Source organism: Mercenaria mercenaria, chromosome 9 (genome assembly GCF_021730395.1).
Source record: "Mercenaria mercenaria strain notata chromosome 9, MADL_Memer_1, whole genome shotgun sequence".
In the NCBI taxonomy this organism is placed as follows: domain Eukaryota; kingdom Metazoa; phylum Mollusca; class Bivalvia; order Venerida; family Veneridae; genus Mercenaria; species Mercenaria mercenaria.
The window spans coordinates 4,038,190-4,062,141 of record NC_069369.1 but is presented as its reverse complement, the minus strand read 5'-3'; the positions used below and the strand labels follow the sequence as shown (position 1 = coordinate 4,062,141).

The 23,952-nt window shown below is 34.3% G+C and overlaps 2 protein-coding genes across 2 annotated transcripts in view; one reads left to right on the top strand and one right to left on the bottom strand.

The window, feature by feature from the left end:
- The window catches only part of LOC128559646 (uncharacterized), a 196,527-nt gene extending 190,627 nt beyond the window's left edge, over positions 1-5,900 (bottom strand). Inside the window, exon 1 of the mRNA XM_053551956.1 lies at positions 5,841-5,900. The gene's annotated coding sequence lies outside the window, so the exon portion shown is untranslated. The remainder of the gene's footprint in view (positions 1-5,840) is intronic.
- A 2,815-nt stretch (positions 5,901-8,715) lies between these two features.
- LOC123547654 (uncharacterized) overlaps positions 8,716-23,952 on the top strand; it is a 28,125-nt gene continuing 12,888 nt past the window's right edge. Inside the window, exon 1 of the mRNA XM_053551955.1 lies at positions 8,716-9,127. Coding sequence (XP_053407930.1) covers positions 8,716-9,127 — 412 coding nt within the window. The remainder of the gene's footprint in view (positions 9,128-23,952) is intronic.

The window sequence follows — 23,952 nt, the reverse complement described above, 5'->3', positions numbered from 1 at the left end:
CGACCACATTACACCCTTAGTGCATCGTTTTTCCGTCTGAATACGATCAAAATAAAATACTAAGTTTGCAATACGTTTCTAAATAGTTCTATGAGTTTGCAATACGTTCTTAGTACGCTCCGCACGTTTTTAGTATTTAGTACGTTTATTCACAGTTCCTACAATGTCGATCCCGTCTGCAATACAATTACACAAGTTAGGGTATATATACATGCCGATGCCGTACAGGTTAAAGATTTGGGCACAAGGTTTAGCCAACTTTTTGCCTTTGCTTTTTTCTTCTTTGGTTTCTGACTCTGTCCTCTTTCATCTTGGAGAGAGTCGTCAAAAGGTGCAGGGAATAAATTACGACGCTCATCCTCTTGAATTTCATTCAGGGGCTCACTCAGGAGAATCTGTATCGGCTTCTGTGAGACATTGGTCTTTTACTGCTTGAACACTTTACACCCCGTTTCTGTTTGGCTTCACTTTTCTTTGTAGTCATATTGATACTTGCCTATTGCTGTCGATTTTTTTGTGTCTTGAGAGGTTGAAGAGACAAACGAGAATGAGAACTGGGCGAAACGTGATGGTTTTTACTAGCCATCGGACCAGAACGTGATTGCAATTTATGTTCTGAACGTACTAGGGAGAGATGAGGATGTAATCAGAACGAGTTAAACTGTCTGTGAACAAGTTGGTCGAGTTAACAACTAGTTAGAATGTTTTTCGATGTACTCGGAATGAAATAGGACTAGTTAAGAACTTCTTTAATCTGACTACAGACGGACTTGGACTGCCTACAAACGGGGTCCACATGAGGCATTTTTTCCAAACTGAACTTACTATTTACGGACTTCAGACTGGATAAAGACGCGATGGACGTATCGAGAACTATTTAAAAACTAACTACATCGCATTATGGATATTTTCCGGCCAAAGTACAAACGTTCTAGCCAGATCGCAGCCCGTTTTACAATATTTTAGGACGTGTTGGGACGTTTTGAGAACTAGTTTGGTGTGATGGGGGCTTTACAGAGCACATAATGCAGGAATTTATGTCCAAGGTCAGTATAGGAGATCTGAAGTCAAAAATCTCAGCTTTGTTTTGACTCCATATCTTTTTTAACTGCTGGGATGATTTCAATAAAACTAACAACAATTATTAACCTCTCCAAGATGACATGAAGAGTATGCAACTCAAGTCACAAGGTCCAAGGTCGAGGCCATAAGCCTATCTTGGTGTATGCTTAGATTGTCTAAAAGATTGCTTCAAAGATTTTCATAACTGACAATCATGTAGAGTGCTTTTAACACATGTCCAAGGTCAGAGTCACAAGTAAAATAGCTTAGCTTTATTTTAGCTCCTTGTTTTCTAAACAGCTGGGTAGATATTCATTAAACTACCGTCAGTTGTTAACCACGTCAAGATGACATGTAGTGCATACTAACGGGGTAAAAGTATCATTTCTAGTATAAAGGTCAATAACTTAAATCCTCTTTTAAAACAGCTGGGAAGCATCAGTTATTTACCTCATTATGATGGCATGCACTGTGCACAACTTAGTTCACTAGGTCCAATGTCAAGGTCATAGTTGGAGGTCAAACAGCATAACTTCATGTCAGCAAGACATTTCGACCCCACGGAAATATTTTTATATTTTGATCCAATATTACTTTGACAAATAGTTTCTGAAGACAATTAGGACTTTAAAAACACAACTTAAGGAAATCTTTTTGATCAGGTATAATGATTACGAGTTCTGTTTTGCTGTTACTGAATTAGACCATTTAGTATTAATACATGTATGTATATAAAATGATGTAAGAATATATTGTTTGTGTGTGTGTGTAGTTTGTTAGTATTGTACAGAATTAAATACTCGTAACTATGGATTTAATCTAAAATATGGTTAACAACATAAATATTTACACCTGGTTGATTAGGTGTTAGTCGTTTGAAAGATAGCATAGTTAATTCTTTAACACCTCATTAATTAATCAATGGCACGTGTTAGCTTTCGTTTATATTGTTTATTGTGTGGTCGTTTAAGACTTAATCTTTGGATATCAAAGTGATCTCATTGGGACAGTCCGGAAAACACAGATATACTAATAACTTTACTATTTCATCATCTAACTATCTTCATACCAAAGTATTAATAAAAAAACACATTCTTCGAAATATAAAATTAATGGCATAATGACATTAAATAAAAACCAAGCCACTGATACCTATATCTTTTCACGAACTCTACTCTCAACATGTGCTAAATATATAGTTTCAAGTTTATTGGCATAATCAGCAACGGATCAATTTGCCTTTGGCCAAATAAGCAAGAAATATGGCACAGCAATATATTACACATATAGTCGTAACTTCCAGAGTATTTTTATGAACTTCGAAAGATATATATAATATATTATAATACTGTAAAATCTGGTAAATAAGCGTATAGGCTTATAATAATTTTAGTGACACTTTTATGCGCCTATTTTTGATATGCGCTTATACTAATAAGCCAAAATTATGTGCTTATATTTGATATGCGCTTATAGACAAGCCATGTGCGCCTATTTTTGATATATTAAGAATATTGACAGTGCTTACCTTGGTTGAGAAAACGAAAGTAAAACATAGTCATGGACGTGTGCAGTGAACTACTTCCTTTTATTGCATCCAGTATTTAGATATTTATGAAAGCATAATGAATACATAATTTGCAAAAAATGTTCAATCTCTCGGACCAATCAATAATTGTTCAACACTAAGATTGTAGCATTTTATCCATATTCTTTTCACAGATTTACAAAACAATGACAAACTGTTATGACAACCCAAACAACTTTTCTGGTATTCAAACATTTACTTTCATTTATTGAACAAAAAATTTTCTATTCAAAAAGCTTGATTATAGACTTATCGTAATTATCATTTTATCAGACAATAGACGTTAAAATATTTTAACACCTATCAGCTATTCAACAGGCAAGAGCCACAAGAACATGTAGCCTGTGTTTTTGATAAAAAATTTTCACGGTATAATACAGTTAATTACAGTGAAACACCGCTCGCTGGAGCATCGATGACTCGAGCACCCGGGCTCGCTCGAGCAATTCACTTGGTCCCAGCCGATTTCCTACTATTTTCTATGTGAAATTACCATGGCTGGGTCGAGCATCGATAACTCGATCGCTCGAGCATGACACCTGGTCCCTGTGTATTAATTTACTCTTTGCTGCTTATGGCAAACTCGGACTGAGGTGTCAAAATTTTTTCACACCTTCGGCGGTCAGAATGTATCGGTAAATTTAAAATTTTCGCACGCCGTGAGAATTGCATCGTCTATTCCTCGACTATCTTTAATAATGTTAGTTTGTCGGTATATTTGATCTGATAATGAGATTAATTATTGATGAAAGGTGGAAGAAAAATTTTATTGATCAAAATTGTTATTAATATTACTTTTTTCTGTGGGATCGAGAAGATAATTATGAGATCTTAATATTTTAATCAACAGTTGTTTGCATGCAAATAAATGAAATAAGATAGCGTTTTCACAAAATTGAGACGATAGTTATGAGATCCTAATTTGAAAAAGAAAATTGCGAATTCGATTACAGTATTTCAAATAAAAAAAAATATATAAAAAAAAAAAAAAATGTCTTAGCTGTTTCTTCACATGTGCCAATTACGATCTATCATAAATAACGTTTGTAATAAGTTTTTTTGAAAATATCATGAGTGTGTTATTATTACGCATCACCGTTTCCTCTGCAAATGGTCTCGATGGCAATTTGTAAAATAAACTTCAATTTTCTTCGTATGTTGGTCAATGTTTGGGTCGCTCGAAACCATGGATAACTCGAGCATTTTGCTCATCCCCTTGCGACCTCGAGTCAGCGGTGTTTTACTGTGCGTCTTTTTGCTTCTGTTGTTTGTTTACCAGTAATCAGATATGCGCCTACTTTCGAGACAAAATTATGGTAAGGGCATGACATGCGCTTATTATCCCATACGGAATAACGGTTAGGCCGTATGTGCTTACTTTTGATATGCGCTTAAATTTGAATATGCACTTATTTACCAGATTCTACAGTATATAAATGATACATACATAACAATATATTGTAAAATTCAAATGCAATATATTTAAAAACAGAACCAGAATTTTCAACAGTATTCAATCAGTCCGCTTCTGAATTATAAATCAATGGATTATTATACAGATGTTCAAAATAGTTAAACATAATTATACCGGTGTTTTAATATAATGGTTCCTAATATAGTAACCTAATCAATATAATGACAATAAATAAATTATCAGTTAAGGGGTCATAAAAAGGTGCGAAAGTGTGACCAGTACTCTAATCATATTACTGATTAAATTAACTTTCAATGGGCCGGAGCTTTGTATATATCTTTTAACTACAACAGACAATGTCAGTGTGACTGTACATGCCACTACAATAAACAAGTATCATTTAACCTGTTACATAGTAGAAGAAACTTAGTGCTTAATATATAGTTTTTCGATTGTATTTAAATTTCAGTATGTCAAATATATTCAAGCTGCATCTACTTTTATATTTGCTGATCATTTGATGCTTTATGAATAAAATGATACATTTACATTTACCGATTTTGTTGATATTTAAGTAATTTCTTAATAAAATACTTGTGAGAAATATTAAACGCTTACTGTTAGTATTATGAAAGAAATTGCCAAAAAATGTTGAGGGGCGTTACAATTTTTAATTGGTATATAGAAGTAATGCGCACACATGAGAAACATTTAATATTTTGATGGTACTAAGTATACCATTTCAATGTATTACAGTAACTTCTCTTTCGTTAAATCTTTCTGATATTGAAAAAAATCAGTCTCTGTAGGTAGACGCTCATGAAACTCTAAAGAGTCTGAAACGCTCTATGAGTACATTTGTAAAGGTATTTTAGCCAAACAGTTACTTTACAATGGCCTTAAATGCGATTGTTTCTATTCCTGACAAAAAATAATTTCAGTTTTCGATTTAATGTGGTAGTTTTATGTTGATGTGGATAGCAATAAGAAATTCATTTCAGACTATTTCAGTTCATTTGTGGTGGTTAGGAATTGGCGAGTTTGACCAGGATTATGCACAGTACCAGTCTGATCAATTACAGAAATCCATTACAAACAATGTTTTGTTTTGAATTTGTTTTTATACTACGTATTTTCATAATTGTGACATAAATTTCTCCAACTTTTATCATGAAATTTATATTTTAAATATTAACTTGACAAAGTAAAACAAGAAAAAGTTAAAAACTGGTTCTGAAAGGGAACGTTCGCTGTAATAATTAAGCCTGTACTAAGTTGTTAACACATTGGTTGAGAGAGCTAAGACGATTTCCTAAGCCTATAGTCCAAATAATTGTACTCAAGAATTGAATATCGTTATATTTTTTTGACTTGTCGATATCCGCCTCGCGTAAAATATCAAAATGTAAAATCGGTCTACCCGAGGTCTCATTATTTAGACTACTAAGCCTACAGAGATTCCCTCCTCCCATCCCAGTCAATGCAGTGTGTCCTTTTAAGCAAGGCTTTTTGTCACGATTGCCTCAGTCGACCCAGCTGCAAATGGGTACCAGTAAATTGCTGGGGGTAAGGGTTAACTGGTTTTAACTGTTCTGAAATAAAATTTACCTGAGCTGTACCTTCCAGCTAAATTGCAAACCGAAAGTAGATTGCTGTTTATGTATAAAATACTGATTTTATGCGTTCTAAAGTAAAAAAGATTATAACATCATGCGAAATTAACTTATGAATTATGATTACTAAAACAATCTGACACAAATTTTGTTCATAAAATACCTTTTTTCCCCAAGCTTTCAATTCACTTTCTGTTCCATGTTTCCAGTCGATTTCGAAAGTAGAAACTGCGCATGTCATTTCAATAAAATCACGCGATTTCCGTCAAGGTTGGAACCACTAAATATAGCTGTATAGGCTGAATACTACTAAATCCAGCTGTTCTTTATTTCATATAAAATCCACTTAATTCATAACGGTTTTTCGATATTTTGTAGCATATCAGATTTTCGGAGACTTATCTTCCCATAAAGAACTAAATCGCTAAGTTTACAAAAACAAAACGAAAAGGTGATGTTAACTTTTATATAAGAAAACTACAGTTCGTTAAATACAACCTGCTGAATTTACTACTTTCGCTTCTTTCAATTTCTCTTTTCGAGACATTAAATTCTTACGCTGCCATTTTTACCTAGCATGCGATAGGAACATGCTAAGTTCAATAGAATGCAAAGTGGTACATACTGAAACGCGATAGGGTAAAAGTAAGTACGTAGCTGTCGAGAAAATACACTAGGAAAGGAAAAAAGATTAGTACTATTTATATTTGGACTACTTGTGACCAGCAGAGGCTTACATTCTATTTAGTAGTGATCAGCCTATAAGAAATTTCTTTTGTTTGATTTTTCCATGAATTTGCGTTCAAAAAAAAATACGGATCTACTAGAACAGGTCTATAATCTTTGTGGTATACCTAACTGTTTGAATTATATAAACATAAATGACAGTTTTATTCCTGCATCAGCAGATCTTAGTTTCAACTCTGCAGCATCAGATGTCTCTGAACATTCCAATTGTGAAACTTCAGTATTTTCTCTCTGACATAGATGAGCAACTAAATACCACCTCAGAGTCGCATACAGATTATTTATCTGAACTTAGAAATTTACGAAAAGCAAATATGAAACGCCCTTTGATTAGTCATTTAAACATAAATAGTCTTAAAAATAAATTTACAGAAATTCATGAGATTTTATCAGAAAAACTAGTCGATATACTTATTTTATCTGAAACGAAACTTGATGCCTCTTATAATGATAATATTTATAATTTCACAGGGTATAAAATGGAAAGAAAAGATAGGAACAAATTTGGAGGGGGGGGGGGCTTATTACCTTTATTAGGGATGATCTTCTATTTAGAAGGATGAAAGACTATGAATGTGAACAAATTGAATCCATGTGCTTTGAACTGTCAATGGAAAAACGTAAATGGGGTATTCTAGGTGTATATAAACCTCCAAATACAAAAGATAATGTTTTTATGGAAAATATTACTTTTTCGCTAGATAAATTGTTTTTAACCTATGATCATATCATATCATTAGGAGATTTTAATTTTGATTTTAGCAAGCCAGATAAATGCAAACCACTCACTCAGATATGTGATACTTATAACCTGACAAATGTTGTTAAATGTCACATGAAAAATCATGACCCTTCAAACTTGGATGTAATTCTCACGAATAGCACCAACCTAATTTGTAACACTGTAAATTTTGACTTTGATATTTGTCTTCTGGCCTGTTTCGTCGGGCCCTTAAGGGTGTTTCTCTTGTTGCTCTGTCTTCTGAAAAGGCATTGAGTACATACGGTTTTGGTTTGCTTTTTATATATTTATACACGAGCATTTTTGTGTTTTACATGCCATCCCTTTTTGTTTCCATTACGTGTGTAAGAGATTTACCTGGAGGGGATTACTTTTATTTACACTGTCCCGTGTCTTTGGAACATGGTGGGGGTAAGAGTGAGGTTGGGTACGCACCATAAACCGGTTTAAGCTCCCCAGTGGTGTTTTTGCCACTGACCGTTCCAAGGCGGTGCCCCACTGTGTTCCTTTGTTTGTTCGTTTTGTCCTAATGTGTTGGCTTTGTGTGTGTGTGTGTGGTTTTTGATGATGTTGATATTTATTGGGCAAACAACATGTTATAACAAGAAGTAGTTAATGAGCATGCCCCAGTAAAGCAGACCAAACTCAAGAAGAAATCCCCTCCTTTTATGAACGGAGAACTTAGACGTGCAATATATATTAAAAGAAAGCTTAGGAACTCCTTTTTTAAAAGTAAAACCAAGGGAAACTGGGAGAAATTTAGAAAACAAAGAATTTTGTAACTAAATTAAAAAGAACATCAATGCAGATATATTTTTCAGAAAGATGTGGCGGGGGGGGGGGGGGGGGGGGCAAAATCCAAGCATTTCTGGCCGACTATTAAACCTTTTTTGTCAAGTAAAAGTACTTCTAAAAGTGACGCACATATTATACTTAATGAAAATGATAAACGTCTTACAGATCAGAAAACAGTTTGTAATGTTTTAAATGATTTCTATGTTAATATTGCGAAAAAATATTGGAATACATAGTGATATATATTAGTTAATAATAGTCATCCTAGTGTACAAGCAATTTCTACCAATAATCAAAACATCGAAACATTTGAATTTAAACCAGTATCTGTCGTGGATGTGCATAGCCTTCTAAAGGATGTAGATGGAAAGAAGGCCACTAGCATTGATAACATACCACCAAAAATAATTAAAGCCGGAGCAGAATCACTTGCAGAACCCATTAAATGTATTATTAATAAGTGATTTGAAAAAACTAAATTCCCTAATGCTCTGAAATTAGCCCAAGTTACACCTATCTTTAAAAAAGAAGACCCTTTCCAGAAGAAAAACTATAGACCTGTAAGTATTCTGCCAACACTCTCCAAAATTGTTGAACAGACTATAAATCAACAACTTGTTGCTCATTTTGACACAATTTTTCATAATGTTTTGGCAGCATTTAGATCAATTTTGGTTGTCAAACTTCTCTCTTAAGACTTATTGAAGACTGGAAGAGTGCCTTGGACAGGGGTGAGTATGTAGCAGCCATACACATGGACCTGTCCAAGGCATTCGACTGCCTTCCTCATGACTTGATTGTGTTAAAACTCAAGGCCTATGGCCTGTCAAATGCAGCTGCGGAGCTGATGCACAACTACTTGACAGACCGCAAACAAAGAGTTAAACTCGGAAAAGCTTGTAGCGATTGGATGACTATAAGTAAAGGAGTTCCTCAAGGGTCAATTCTAGGTACTCTTATCTTCAATATTTTTGTAAATGATATATTCTACTTTATTAAGAATGCAACAGTTTACAACTATGCTGATGACAATACTCTCTCTCATTGTGATTCAAATGTCTCAACTTTGAAAACTGTACTAGAAAATGAAAGTGTTATTTTAATCAACTGGTTTAAAAACAATTTAATGCAGGCTTATCCTGACAAGTTTCAGGCGATTTGTGTTGGTAAGTGGACAGCAGACTTAGTAACCTCTTTCAAAATAAATGAAACAGAGATAACCTGTGAAGAAAATGTAAAGTTATTAGGAGTTGAAATTGATTCCCTCTTAAATTTTTATTTGCATGTCTCAAACATCTATAGGAAAGCTGCAAGACAAATTAATATTCTAGCAAGATTAAGTAAATTCTTAAGCCAAAGTACTAAATTTTTGATTTATAAAAGTTTTGTTCGTTCAAATTTTAACTACTGTCCACTAGTATGGCATTTTTGTAGCAAACAGAACACTGAAAAGTTAGAAAAATTACAATACAGAGCACTGAAAACTGTTTATGGAGACTACAACTCATCATATGAAATCCTGTTAAGTAAAGCAAACATGCCAACACTCCATATAAACAGATTAAGGCAATTAGCGATTGAGGTCTTCAAATGTTTACAAAAAATTTCACCCATATATATATACAGGAACTTGTATCTGCAAACTCGTCTTATTATTCTTTCAGGAATGTAAATACGATAGTAGTACCAAGGGTTAGAACTGAAACATACGGTAAGAAAAGCTTTCGGTTTGAAGCGGCCCAGGTCTGGAATAGTCTGCCGAACGAGCTGAGGACAACAACTGATTTCGGTGAGTTCAGACGACTGATTCAGACCTGGAGTGGCTTCAAATGCAAATGTTCAATGTGCTTCTAGTTATTTTGCAGTTCTCTTTTTGCTTGTTTATAGTGTTTTTTTTTTGTTTTTTTTTGTTTTTGTTTTTTTTCTCCCATGTTTCGGTTGCTTTTTTCCCCTTTTGTGTTGCGTGTTGCTGCTGCATGTTTTTTTGCTGTTTTTTCTTGTTTTTTTTTTCCATTTCTCCTTACATACCCTAGTCACTCCTAGCCTTTGCTGACTTGAAGTTGATAGCTATGCAACTTATCTCTTCGCATTTTTACTTTGTGCATATGTTTTTGCACCAGGCTAAGCTTTTTAGTTTGTCAACTGATTTCCCTTTTGTTGCTGCTGCATTTATCCTTTTGTTTTCTTATGCATATTCTATCTGCTAGAAAGATGTAAATAGTTTTTTTTTTGTTAATTTACTATGTGTATATGCCTGCATCAGAAAAGCTGCTGCTGATGCAGACATATACCTTACATATACCTTACTATTAGACAGTTAAATAGGGTGTCACAATTATATCTGTATATGAATAGTTTCCATATTATGTTTTATGTTTGTTTATCTCCCCAATTATTTTATTTCGACTTAACTATTGATTATGAATAATAATACAAAATGTTCTTTATCCCATTTATTAACATATATGTAACTTTAGCATTAACATAATCATAATTTTGCTTATAGTATACAGTAGTTTTATTATGCTTAGGAGTTTTAGCAATTTGCTTTTTTCCAGCTTGTATGTGCTTTAAAATGTTTACTGTTTACCTTTTAATCTTATTTTGTATCTTAGCCTTAACCATGTACTTTTCTTATCCTTTTAGATTGTTGGTTTGTATTGTTACAGGATAATCATGTTATGTCGGAAACTAGCTTGTTATAGCTAATGTTTACATGTTTGTGAAAACCGACGCTAAATAAAGATTATCTTATCTTATCTTTTTATTATCAAGGTACACCTATCTCAAAATGATTCTGCTTAGTTTTATTGCAAAATATTGAGTAAATATAGAGAAATGACAATTCATTACAGGTCACCCCCATCCTCAAAAATACGCGAAATTTAGCCATGTGCAAGCATTATTTCAATTTATTTTACGTTATTCGTCGAATTTTCATTCAAGATCCATTTAATCATTACGATGTTTGTCCTTTTCATTCAGAAACATGCTAATTTCAATAATATTTAGACGATTGTAGTGATAAAATGCGAGAAAAGACATTTACTAGGTCATAAAACGGACCAAAATAGAGCCACCTGCTAGAAAATTCTATCTAAATTGCAAAATCACAAGAACTTTTAAGAGGTTTCAGCCATTTGTCACCGTTTTACATCATAAAAAAAATAGATTAATGGCATTTTCATTGATTTTCGAGGAGTTTGACAAAATACCATGTATTCCCCCCCCCTTATAGGCTGAACACTACTAAATTCAGCTGATCTTTATTTCAAATGAAATCCACTTACTTCATAACTGTTTTTCGACACTTTCTAGCATATCAGGTTTTCAGAGACTTATACTCCCATCAAGAACTAAATCGCTACTTTACAAAAACAAAAAAAATAGGGGATGTTAACTTTTATATAAGAAAACTACAGTTCGCTAAGTACATCCCGCTGAATTTACTACTTTTTGCTTCTTTCAATTTCTCTTTTCAATACATTAAGAAATACCAAAGTTTTCAAAATCGTTCTGTTGCAGTCAATTATTGTACGTAAGTCAATTGTCAACAATTTTGCCAACTTTCAGTTTGAAAGAATGGCTACTGTCGGAATTATGCCCCATTCAGACAGACAGTCCACACCTGCAAAAAACGTGTCAGGGGCATAGATAATGCCAATTTTTCATTAAATATAGTATCATACGGCCTTACTTTTCTTATTTTTATAATTCGTTTGCAAGAAACATCTAGAAGTACACGAAAAATAATCGATTTCTGTCATTCTTACCTAAAATTGTGTCGCTGATGCAAAACTGAGATGTGGGGAATCACCTTAAAAATCAGAATTTTGCCTACTTTCCGAAAAAAATCTCAAATTTGCCCAAAATATGCAAATGATATGCCACGTTTGTCTTAAAATGGTGCTTATTGCTCAATTCTGACCAGAAAGTACCAGTTTTACATCGGTTGAAGCAATTTTCACGAAGTGCGAATTTTTCATTTTAGGTATGAAGGTATTAAATGCCTCCGCTACTATTTTCTATATAAAATTAACAACTTATAACATATTTTTATCAAGATTTCTAGCCTTTCACTTCCTGCGAGACTACCCTTGTCTTGAAGGTCTGTCTTTAGGCAATCAAAATATACTCAAAAAATATGGGGTTGACCATAATGCAGTGAAACCATGGTCACGTGACTGAGACACGTGATGAAAACGCTAATATTGCGTTGGTAGACATCAGGAAATACCTAATTTCACTTTCATTTTACAAGGCAGCTTCAAATCAACTCTTGAAGCATATAACGTAGCTTAAAATCATCTGCGGACATTCCTTTTTACAATCAAGCATCAATAAAGCTTATATCTGGCATGAAAATGGCCTTTACTAGGCGGGAAAATTGCACTATATATTGATATGGACTACATTCGAGTGGACCACGGAGGCATATCCGGCTAATTGCCCCCTTCATGCCTTAAATTCTTACGCTGCCATTTTTACCTAGCATGCGATAGGAACATGCCGATTTCAATAGAATGCAAAGTGATACATACTGAAACGCGGTAGGGTAAAAGTAAGCACGTTGCTGTCGAGAAAATGCACTAGGAAAGGAAAAAAGATTAGTACTATTTATATTTGGACTACTTGTGACCAGCAGAGGCTTACACTCTATTTGGTAGTGATCAGCCTGTATACAGAAGGCATAAAAGTTATAACACACTAAATTGTTGCTGTTCTTTATTCTATATAAAATTGGCCTATTTTCAATGACCGCATCACACATCAGGACCCATTTTAAATTTCTTTAACTTACATTTTCTTGAAGAATATGGTCAGTTCTGACTAAAAATCAAAAGAAAAGTGGGGGTCATGTTTGATGCAAGAAAAATAATTTCAGTCAAACACAAACAGCAAAATCAGCTAAAATGAGACCCCAAATTATACTGGCGGTGTATGATCTAAGTTTCCATGAAAATTTTTGTCATGTTGTTATTTCATTATGAAAATGTTGCCTACATGTCAAGCATAGATCTGTCATGTGATTTTAGCAAAAAAAATGCAAAGAAAATAAGGAAAATAGCTCTACAGAGCAAATAAATTGAGGACTATTTGTATCCGCCATTATGCGACCATTTTTTTTCGGGCCATTTTTCTATTTAGTGTCTGTATGCCTAAACATACTAAACAGCTGACCTTTTTATTGAAAAACTTCCAGTGGCCGTACCACACTACAGGATCCATTTTCAGTAACTGTACTGTAACTTAATTTTCTCGAAGGATATTCACCAAAAGAAAATAAGTCATGTTTGATACAAGAAAAAATATTTCTTTTACTTCTTCTACGATAATGGCCTCGTTCAGTTACTGATACATTTTTGAAATACTATCAGGTTTCCCGAGCTACTCAGTCCACCTAGTACTCCCTGACAGTTGGTAATAAATAACCTTATAACCCTAAATGTAAAACATGTATATACATTAGCTCTTGTGCGAGAAAAGAGAAATATTAGTACTTTTAGGGTTAATTTTAACAGGATAAAAGCAAGTATATATAGTAATTTTGGTTGGAACACCGGTGCAGCCAGTGCTGATTTGAATCCGAAGATTGTTTCAGCACTGACTACATGAGATGGTAAGATGTTCCACTCTACCACAGTTCTGGGGAAGAATGAGTATTTGTAATGGTCAACTATGTAATAGTGGAAGATATTTGCAGAGCTAAGTGATGGCAAAGAGTTATAAAAATATTTTATACTTCTTTGGTGATGGTTATGTCTAGATTGTCTTGTGAATGGAGCGAGATATTGTTTAGGATCGACAGCAACATGATTATGAACCAGTTTATAAAATAAAACCAACCTACTATATTTCCTTCTGGATTGGAGAGAATTCCAAATTTTAATTTGTTAGGATATTTGTGACTGTGCCCGGTGTCTTGCTATGATTATTTACTACAAATATCGCAGCTTGCCTCTGAATGAATTTATCTATATCCCTCTGATGATAAGGATTCAAACTCTGGAACAATACTCTAAAGTTGGTCTAACAATGGTGTTATAGGCAACTGTTATGGTACTACTCTTAGCATTTTAGGAAACCAAGACTGTGACATGCTTTACTAGATATTTTGTTTATATGAGGGGACCGATATAAGTTAGATGTTACTTCTACATCTAGGTAAGCAGCCTGACTGACAACAGACAAAGGCTGACCATGTAAGTGTAGCAGTCTTGATTTTAAGGCTTTGGATAGTAGTTGTTTAAGCTAAGTTATCTCCCTTTGACCATAGTTGTAGTTTGTGTCCAGTCAAGTGTATTGACCTTAGGTCAATTTGTTCCCACTTAAAGACTGTATTCTGATTGGTTTAGGCATCAGTGATCAATATCTCACTACCTGGAAAACTTTGATACTGTGTACATGTTGGTTCAGTCATTTTTAGATTTATCAATACATGTATTAGTTTTAAATGGATGGAATTATTAGTCAGAGGTTAGTTAATTTCATTTATAAGGTTCCTATCAGTTTTGCTGGTCTTATAAAATGATATATAATGATTTTAACCTTTACAGTTTTGGACTTTTCTGATTTAGACAGATTAGTATATTTTGAGTAAAGTTTTTGTTTCATAAATGGCTTCTCACATATCTCTGTCTCATTCTTTAACTACACATTTAACAATTTAATCATTTGCAGACCATTAACCTGAATCACAGTGAGAATGAGCAGATGAGGTTGTTGTGTTGCAGCTGGTGATGTTACTTTGTAAGCATATTTTTTTTTTTTTTGATTTAACGTCGCACCGACACATGATAGGTCATATGGCGACTTTCCAGCTTTAATGGTGGAGGAAGACCCCAGGTGCCCCTCCGTGCATTATTTCATCATGAGCGGGCACCTGGGTAGAACCACCGACCTTCCGTAAGCCAGCTGGATGGCTTCCTCACATGAAGAATTCAACGCCCCGAGTGAGGCTCGAACCCACATCAATGAGGGGCAAGTGATTTGAAGTCAGCGACCTTAACCACTCGGCCACGGAGGCCCCTGGTAAGCATATATGTGTTTTGTTATGTACATGTGTAATATGTAATTGTATACTTTTAATGCATATGAAAAAAAAAAGACAAATATCAAACCGGGAATGCCACGTACCAAAAACGCAGCCTCCCCAAAACGAAACCCACAGCACGCAGACGCGCACACCACACACACACACACACACACGCATACACGCGCACACACACAAAGCCAACACATTAGGACAAAACGAACAAACAAAGGAACACAGTGGGGCACCGCCTTGGAACGGTCAGTGGCAAAACACCACTGGGGAGCTTAAACCGGTTTATGGTGCGCACCCAACCTCACTCTTACCCCCAACATGTTCCAAAGACACGGGGCAGTGTAAATAAAAGTTATCCCCTCCAGGTGAATCTCTAACACACGTAATGGAAACAAAAATGCATGGCATGTAAACAAAAATGCTCGTGTATAAATATATAAAAAGCAAACCTTTAGAACCAAAACCGTATGTACTCAATGCCTTTTCAGAAGACAGGGCAACAAGAGAAACACCCTTAAGGGCCCGACGAAACAGGCCAGAAGACAGATATCAAAACAGTTCAGTCCTGGTAAGATTTAAAAACTGCTTATCATAGAGTCCTCCCCCTCTTCCGTCAAACACAATCAAAGAGGGAAGCGTAGTGTCCAACTGTAAACGGACTGAACACTAAACATGCGGTATGTCTCAAAACAGTTGGGTCGTAACCTCTTTTAATAAAACGTTTTATAATTTTACCAAATACATTTGGAAAATTACATGACGAAGTTTGTAAACCACATCCCCATAACAAACGGGTTTAGAAATGTAAGTTTACATATATATTTCAAGTATATGTACTAAGTATTGTGTTTAATAATAGCAACGTGCCACTACAACAACTATAACTTTGAACCTATATTATCATTTGTCAGAGATTAATGTGTTTATTATAATATGTATGGTATTCTGATGTATCTATTATGTGTATTACCTGATTGTAAGTTTTGTTAATGTTATGTACTTTCAGGATGCTTATTTTACCAACCAATAAATTGATAAAGGTATTAACGGCTTGTTTCCTACACATGGCCTCCAGATGGACCTACTCCTCAACCCCCACTAGCAGTTATAATTCCTTATAAAATACAAAGGTAAAACTAGCCAAGTGACATAAGATATAGACAGTATTCACTGGTTTTCTGGACCTAGAAACATGCTTGATATGAGATTTGCTCACGTTAAAGGACATCTTCTATTTCCGCTCCCGTGTAATGACAGACTGTTAAGGTCCCGTTGCAGCTGAGCTGAGTCTGCCTGAAGATAACTCCGTCATCTGCAAAAAGACGCACATTGGAAGATACAGAATTCTCATTTATGTAGAACAGAAATAGTAAAGGTCCCAGGACGTCTGATATAACAGGAGCCAAGCCAGATGTTGTCCCATCTACCACCACCCTTTGTGTTCTGTCTCCCAGGAAAGCTTTGATCCAGGAATGTGCAGAGCCCCTGATGCATGCCTTAATGATCTTTTTCTCAGTAAGGGTCGGCCATGTTGAACAACATCAAATGCTTTACTAACGTTTATGATGGCAACACCAACGTGGCTTCGCTGTACTGATTTAGCTAAGTCATGAATAAAACCCGCAAGTTGGGTATCGCAAGACCGCTGGGCACGAAAACCATGTTGTCCACCAGGATGTTAAATTTTCTAAGTGATCCAAGATATTTCTGACCACAATGTGTCCAAATAGTTTGCAAGCTTTACATGTCAATGAGATTGGTCTATAACTGGAAGCTTGAAAATTTTCACCTTTTTAAAATTTTGTGTTACATAAGCTTCAGACCAATCTAAGGGAACAGTACCACTATCAAGAGATTTATTAAACAATATTGTAAACAGTGGAGCTATTTCATTTGCACATTCTTTTAAATTCTAGGTTTGATCTGGTCTGGATCGCTGCTTTGTATGGGTTTATGCTTTAAATTTTCAAGCAATTGCTTAACACCATTTTCACTTACTTTTATTTTGGATATGCCAGCAAATGGGCTCTGACATTTTGGGCTTTATCTTCGAAATTTCTGTGAACACTTTGGTCAGTATCCATCGACTAATACATATGCTTATATATTTGTAAATTTGGGTTAATTGATCTAAGATAAAAACTTCCTAACATGTTCATATCATTGTTTATATAATAACTGAAAATTACAAAATAACATTCATTACCAAAAGTCCATTAAATGAGGTTGACAACAGTTTGAATCGCCAAACTCGTTCTCAAAAGCAAAATGTAAACATTGTTAAAGGGTTTCCAAAGTGAATAATATGTCCCATATGCAAATTGTTTAGTGCAAATGGTACAGCTTGTAAACTATTTTGAATCAGTTATAACACTTTAAACGATCAGAATGAGTAATTAGAAAATATTGAAATAAACAATGTCCTTACCAAGTTTGACAGTTCATCCAGTTTGTAGTATTTTGGAATTATCATATCATTTCGTATTATCCGGGTAACAAGGGTGTACCGTACATGTACTGTGTAAACCTATGCTGTGACCAATCGTCACGTGGACAAATTTACATAAATATATATATCATATAATGAATCATCACCAGATTTGAAATCATTTTTTAGGGGCTGGAGAAGGATGCCATATAATATTATAAATACTACTTTCAACATGATTTCAGTCGTGTAACGGCGGTCAATTAACTTAATCAGTGTTTCTGGAGTCTCTACAAGTAGTAGCCTTCTTTCTGTATGTAGCTGCAAACATCTCCAAATGATTCAGAAAGTGGAGGACGAAATCACTCCTGACAATCAAATCGTCATGGAGAACATTCACCTCCCCCGGGGATCGAACTCACGACCCCACGATCCTTAGATCTGCGCTCTACTGGTTGAGCTAAAAATGCTTGTTTGTATACATGACAGTAAAGTGATTTTAACTATTTACGTGAGAATTTTATACATTTATATGTAATTCATTTCCCGCTGTCTTCTTCCTCAAAACCTATCATATTTTCTCTTTCGCACACATTTCTCAAAAGGTGTACAATATGTAAATATTCTTTTTATAGTCAGTTCAAAGCTTAAATTCAAGTTTTTTTTTTTTTTGCTGCATGAAATGCAAGAAATGCATTTGCAGTGTCCTTTTGTAATCATTTGCTCAACATTTTTTCTAACTGCACACCTGACTGTTGTTTTTATCTCTGCCAAATTTTGACAGATTTGAATGAAAACTGGACACATTATTTAATGACCAGTTCAATTAAATAAACATAACAACGATATCAATTGTGCGTACATTCGTTGTGCCATGACAGTTTAAATAAGGTACCCTCCGTCGCCCCCACCCCCTCCCCCCAAACAAATGTCATTGAATGAATGCAACTTGGTGCTGGTCTGTGTGCGGCAAGTACTGTCATCTGCGGGATTAAAAAATTTTGTCATTAATTTGGTGTCATTAATGACGTCACAAACCTGATAAAAATTAATAAGTACATATTGAAAATATTAACAGATGTTCCATTACAACTAAACAGAGTTGAACATTCAGAATATAATAATTTTAATATCATTAAATTAATAGGATCAAAGTGTACTACTGTGATTTGGAATTTACTAATATGACTTTTAATTTAAGGGTTACCTTATTGTTACCCTTACACTTAAATGAATTTACATCAGGCTATGATCGTTTTTATGTTATACTATAATAAAATAATCATTTAACACTGTGTAAAACATTCATTCAAATTATTATTATTATTATTATTATACCAGATTTGTTGAGCGCCCTTTTCATATGTAATATACGTTCAAAGGCGCTTTACAATTAAACATGTGACACATCGCAGATATGTAGGAAAATAACAAAACGTGACATATGCAATCACAAAACTGAAACTGAACAATTTGATTAAACGCCTTTTTTATAAATGATATTTTCAATGGCGTTGTACATAATAATAAAAAATAACAACAATATCATAAATGAACAATGATAATATTTACAGCCTTATTGTAACAAACAGCCATGACCGCACCCCCCACCCCCGATGTCGTTTTACCCCTATTGCCAATACCAGTGCTTTAAACATCTGGTACGCCCAGACGGGCTGCATATAGTGGTTCAACCTCCCGGGAAATGGTGCCATCATGTACTGTTTTAGAAAGAAATACCACACATTTCAAGTGAAACTCAAGTCTTGCGAAAAACACACACAGAACGTCATAACCCTTAAAATGTGACATGATGAAATAAAAGATGGATTGTCAATTTAGTTAATTACATGATGAATTGTACAGTTAAGAATATGTCAAAATTTGGCGATAAAGGGGAAAACAGGTGTGGAGTCAGAAAAGTTGTTGAATATATTGTTAATATACGCACCATTTTGCTACCGTTAATAACTTTGAAGTCATTTTTAAAAGTTCAGTTTTGACCTTGACATGTCTGTGACCTTGAAATTACATTGAAATAACCCTTGGACACAACATTTCCAAATATATTTCTCTAGTTCATCCACATATAATGATTAGCAAACATGTCAAGTAAAACACACTTTGCCATCGTATGCCACTTTCCCTAGATATATATTATTCTATTTAATATTATATATATTAGATATATATTTTATATATTATAATCAGTTTCATTTACAAAATAGTAAAGGGCGTTGAGACACAATATTTAAACCAATTTAGATGTTATATTAAAATAAAACGAGTGCACAGCGGCATAATTTATTTGTAAATGCACTTATTTGACCTTTGACCCCATTGTACTGTAATGAGGAACCATAGAAGGCGACAACCCCTTTTAAATTTCATGTTCGATTCTAAGGAACACTTAAATACTAATATCCAAGCACTAACAAAAATGTCACCAGAAGTCACATTTTGCAGACTAATAGGGTGACAAAGTCAACTAAACCTTTTTTAATTTCTGACCAATTTGCTTTATTAAATAATAAACTTTTGTGCTTACTTTTTAGATTAATTCTTGTTGATGATAAAAGGTCAACAAATGGCATGCAATGGCCACTAAAACTAGGAATGACTTTCACTGTTGGGATTGGACAATAATATGATATCAAGGCAATTACTAGAAGTGTCTGCGATTCTAGCTGGTTCATTTACCAGTTGTGTGAGACCTTAAGAATCTACAAAATCTAAAAGTTTATTACATTCTTCTAAATGGTGGGTACTTGTATTTACAGCTTTTGATTTCCAATTTATATCACCTAGATTGAAGTCCCCGACAATCACGTTTCTGCTATTTAACTGGTCAGTAAGGCAGAGTGTACGTTCAAGTTCGTCTATCGCTTTAAGTCTTTGTCTGGCCTGTAAGCACTACAAGCAACCAGACTATACGTGTACATATCTCACCTAAAGGACCAATTTTGAATGTAAACCAAGAAAATCTGGTCGCGAACATGTATACGTGACAAAACTATATGACCCAACAAAACGTTTGTAAAGGGAAAATTTAGAGGGAAAAATTACAACACTCTGTGTAAGATGCCTCTTTTCACTTTATCAGTCACAATGACAATACAAGGTGGAGGATTTAAGTAAAGGCGCGTTTTTCTCTATGTATATTTTTCGGTCAAACAAAGACACTGTAAAATTAGACCCCAAATTGTAGTGGTGGTGTATGCCATAAGTTTCCATAACAAATTCTGCGATTCTATTATTTCATTATGAGAATGCAACTTAGATGTCAAGCATAGATCACTCATGTGGTTTCAGTAAATAGCAGTTGCAAAGAAAATAAGGAAAATAAATTTACAGAGAAAAAAATCATGAGAACTATGCGCAATTGAATCCGCCATGTTAATATGCAATACCATTTTTTCCCTGCCATTTTCCTATTTAATGTCTAGCGCCCCTTTCATGACCAGCGAGCGAGCGTATACAAAGACGCTTTACATAGAATGGCAACCACTCCAAAGCACCAAATTCATTCTCCAGCAATACAGATTAGAGAAAGAGAGAAACCGCTCAGTTGGAGAGACGAAGAAAATCATTTTGATGCATGCCTGTCAGTCTAACCAAAGAGCTATTTTATACTTCTTTGGTCTGAGCGTAGGTCTTTTGAAAATAATTTTTTAACGTGTTACATCAGTACACGCGAAGCGACTTTCCTTAGGAGACCCAGTACTGGCATCGTCGTTAGGTGGGAGATATTCAAGAGTATCTCAGTAATTTCCAGTGCCTGGACCGTGATACAAACATCGAACCTCTGTATTGACAGTCAAGCGTGTTAGCACTAGACCATTTACAGCGTTTATACTGTGTTTTAGAAAATTTGAAATACGTAACTTAAGTAAAAGATTAAACTACTGGTGTACATATAACCTCATGTGTTCAAGATAATTAAGACAATTACAAATTTAATACAATAAAATGTAGTTTTCATACGAAATAACAGTAATATATAATGCTTCTAATGATAGCTGTGCATAAACAGAGACAATGAATAGCATACGAAGCAGATATATCTATAGTTTAACATGCTAAGAAAACGCTCCACATGGAAGACAACATAGGAAGAGAACACATACTCCAAAGTAACCAGTACATTCCGCTCTTACCATCGTTTGGATGTCTAATCTGTTTCAATAGTTCCGTGGTAATGTCGTCTTTGGGTGCTGAAGGTCTGGGATTCTATTCCTTGCTGCGTCATATCAAAGACTGGTAGCTCCCTTGCTTGATACACAGTATTTACAGATGTTGTACTAGGAGGCTAAATACGCACAGGTAAGTAGTATATGACCTAGTTTTTGGCACAAGAGCTTTGTACATAACTTGTGTTTTATGTTGATTATAAAGCTTACATTTACCTTTACCTTTGACCTTTATCTTTATCGTAACAGGCCATCAAACCTACCTGTTCTTATTGATACAAAACGTTGATGCGTCTTTGGTCCAGTGGATCGCGTAATTACGTAATGTGAAAGAAGGATAAATCAAAACCGTCAGTATATGACATATTATATTTCTCGATTTAAGAATTTACATTAAATGGTTGTGTTTAACATACGCGTTTCTTTCTGGCCTCCAAAAGCTTTAACATATCGAAGCAGATTTCGCACTCCTGTGTTGATACGTTTTTCGACCGTAATAAGCATCTTGAATATTTAATTCGTTAATAGCACGTTCAAGCAGTTGGCCCTTCGACTAAAAACTCATTAGTACTGCAGGTCGCAGTTTTTCATTAATGAAATATAAGGTTTGTATATAGATCTATAAAATAAATATATTTATAGAAAGTCTTGCAAGTTCAAGTTTGAAATGTTTCTGTAACATTTTGTTCAAGATTCTGGTTTTCAATCTGTTACAATGTTGCGACCTATATGACGAGCTGATGAATTTTGCGAAAAATCGAAATGTAGTTTCCTGAATCACGACCATTTTTTTAACTATTAAAATTGCAATCGTCAAAAGTATGTTTATATGTATATACGGAATTGGCTCAATCTGCCACATTTTAGAGATGATTTTAAGTACATATTCCTGCATTTAAGATAATACTTATTCTAAACAGCTCGGAAGTCATTCCTGTATGCAATATATAATTATATATATAATATAATAATAAAATATATACACAATTCCTTTAATCATATAAATGGTGCTAGCAAAAGTAACGTTTGCTAAGGCGTAAAAAAAATTGTTTGTTTCCGGTATCCCGACCTACCCTAAATTTTTGGCCTGACCCTAAATGTTTTTATGGCCTTGGAGAAAATTTTTTTCAACTTTTTAGCAAAAAGATGCAAAACTGCACTTTTTATGCTTTAAACATGGTCAGTGATGTTAGAAATCAACTTACTGATGCTCTAAAGGCATAACCCCCTTATTTGTAATCATTTTTTGACAAAAAAATAATTTCCGAAAAGTCTCCCTTAATAAAAAAAATTTCCAAAAAAAAAAAAATTCCGACCTACCTACCCTAAATTTTTTGAGCATGTTACCGGAAACAAAGAATTTTTTTTTTAGGCCTAAGTATAACAATTTAATATTAATAGATTTAGGCATGCCACGGTGTTTGAAAAAGTCAAAAGTTACAAAATAGCAAAAAGTAATAATACAATAATAGATCATCAAATATAACAGGAGTGTAGACTCTTCAACGCGTTTATACTACGTCTTAACAAACAAAATAACAAACACCTATTGCAATGGCAAGATGTAAACTTTATTGTGCGACAAGTGAGAGGGGAGACAACCCATAACAATTTCTGACATGTATATTGATCTCACAATATAAACAAATGCAATTGTATTTGATGCATAAGTAATAGTTATAGTATGTGTGAGAGTGTGTTACCAGGATATATCAGAGCTAGGGGTACATCGAGGGTATTTTTCTCTGCACATATCGTCGAGGCCGGTAGGCCGAGACAGATATGTGAAGAGAAAAATAACGAGATGTACCCCTAGCTCTGATATATCCTGGTAACACACGAGCACTACATATTATAACTGTTTTATCGCATAGTTTATCATTAAAATTTATATATTATTTTCATTTAAATTTGTTTATTATTATTTTTACTATTTTGATACCCTTTCTGCGCCTCGCTGACTGAAACACTAAAACTTCTGTTTTAGAAAATGTGTTCCCCAGATAAAAGTACCCAACAAATTTCTGCATTGGTTTTAAATCTTTGCATTTCATTGGCCAGACATATTGTAAAACTTGTTGTTTTGTTTGTAAAAAAAATCAAAGAAAAAGAAACATTTGAGAAATCTCAGAATTTCATATAGTTCATGTATTTCTGAATTTGGCAATAACTATCAAGTTTTTGAAATATTCTAGTTTATTTATTCTTTTACTTTATAAATGCAGGTGTTTGTGACAATTCTTTCTCTGAACTGTAAATTGGAGCTAAAATCATCTTTTCTTTGAAAGGAAAAAATTATACTCCCTTGATAGGACCTCAATAGAG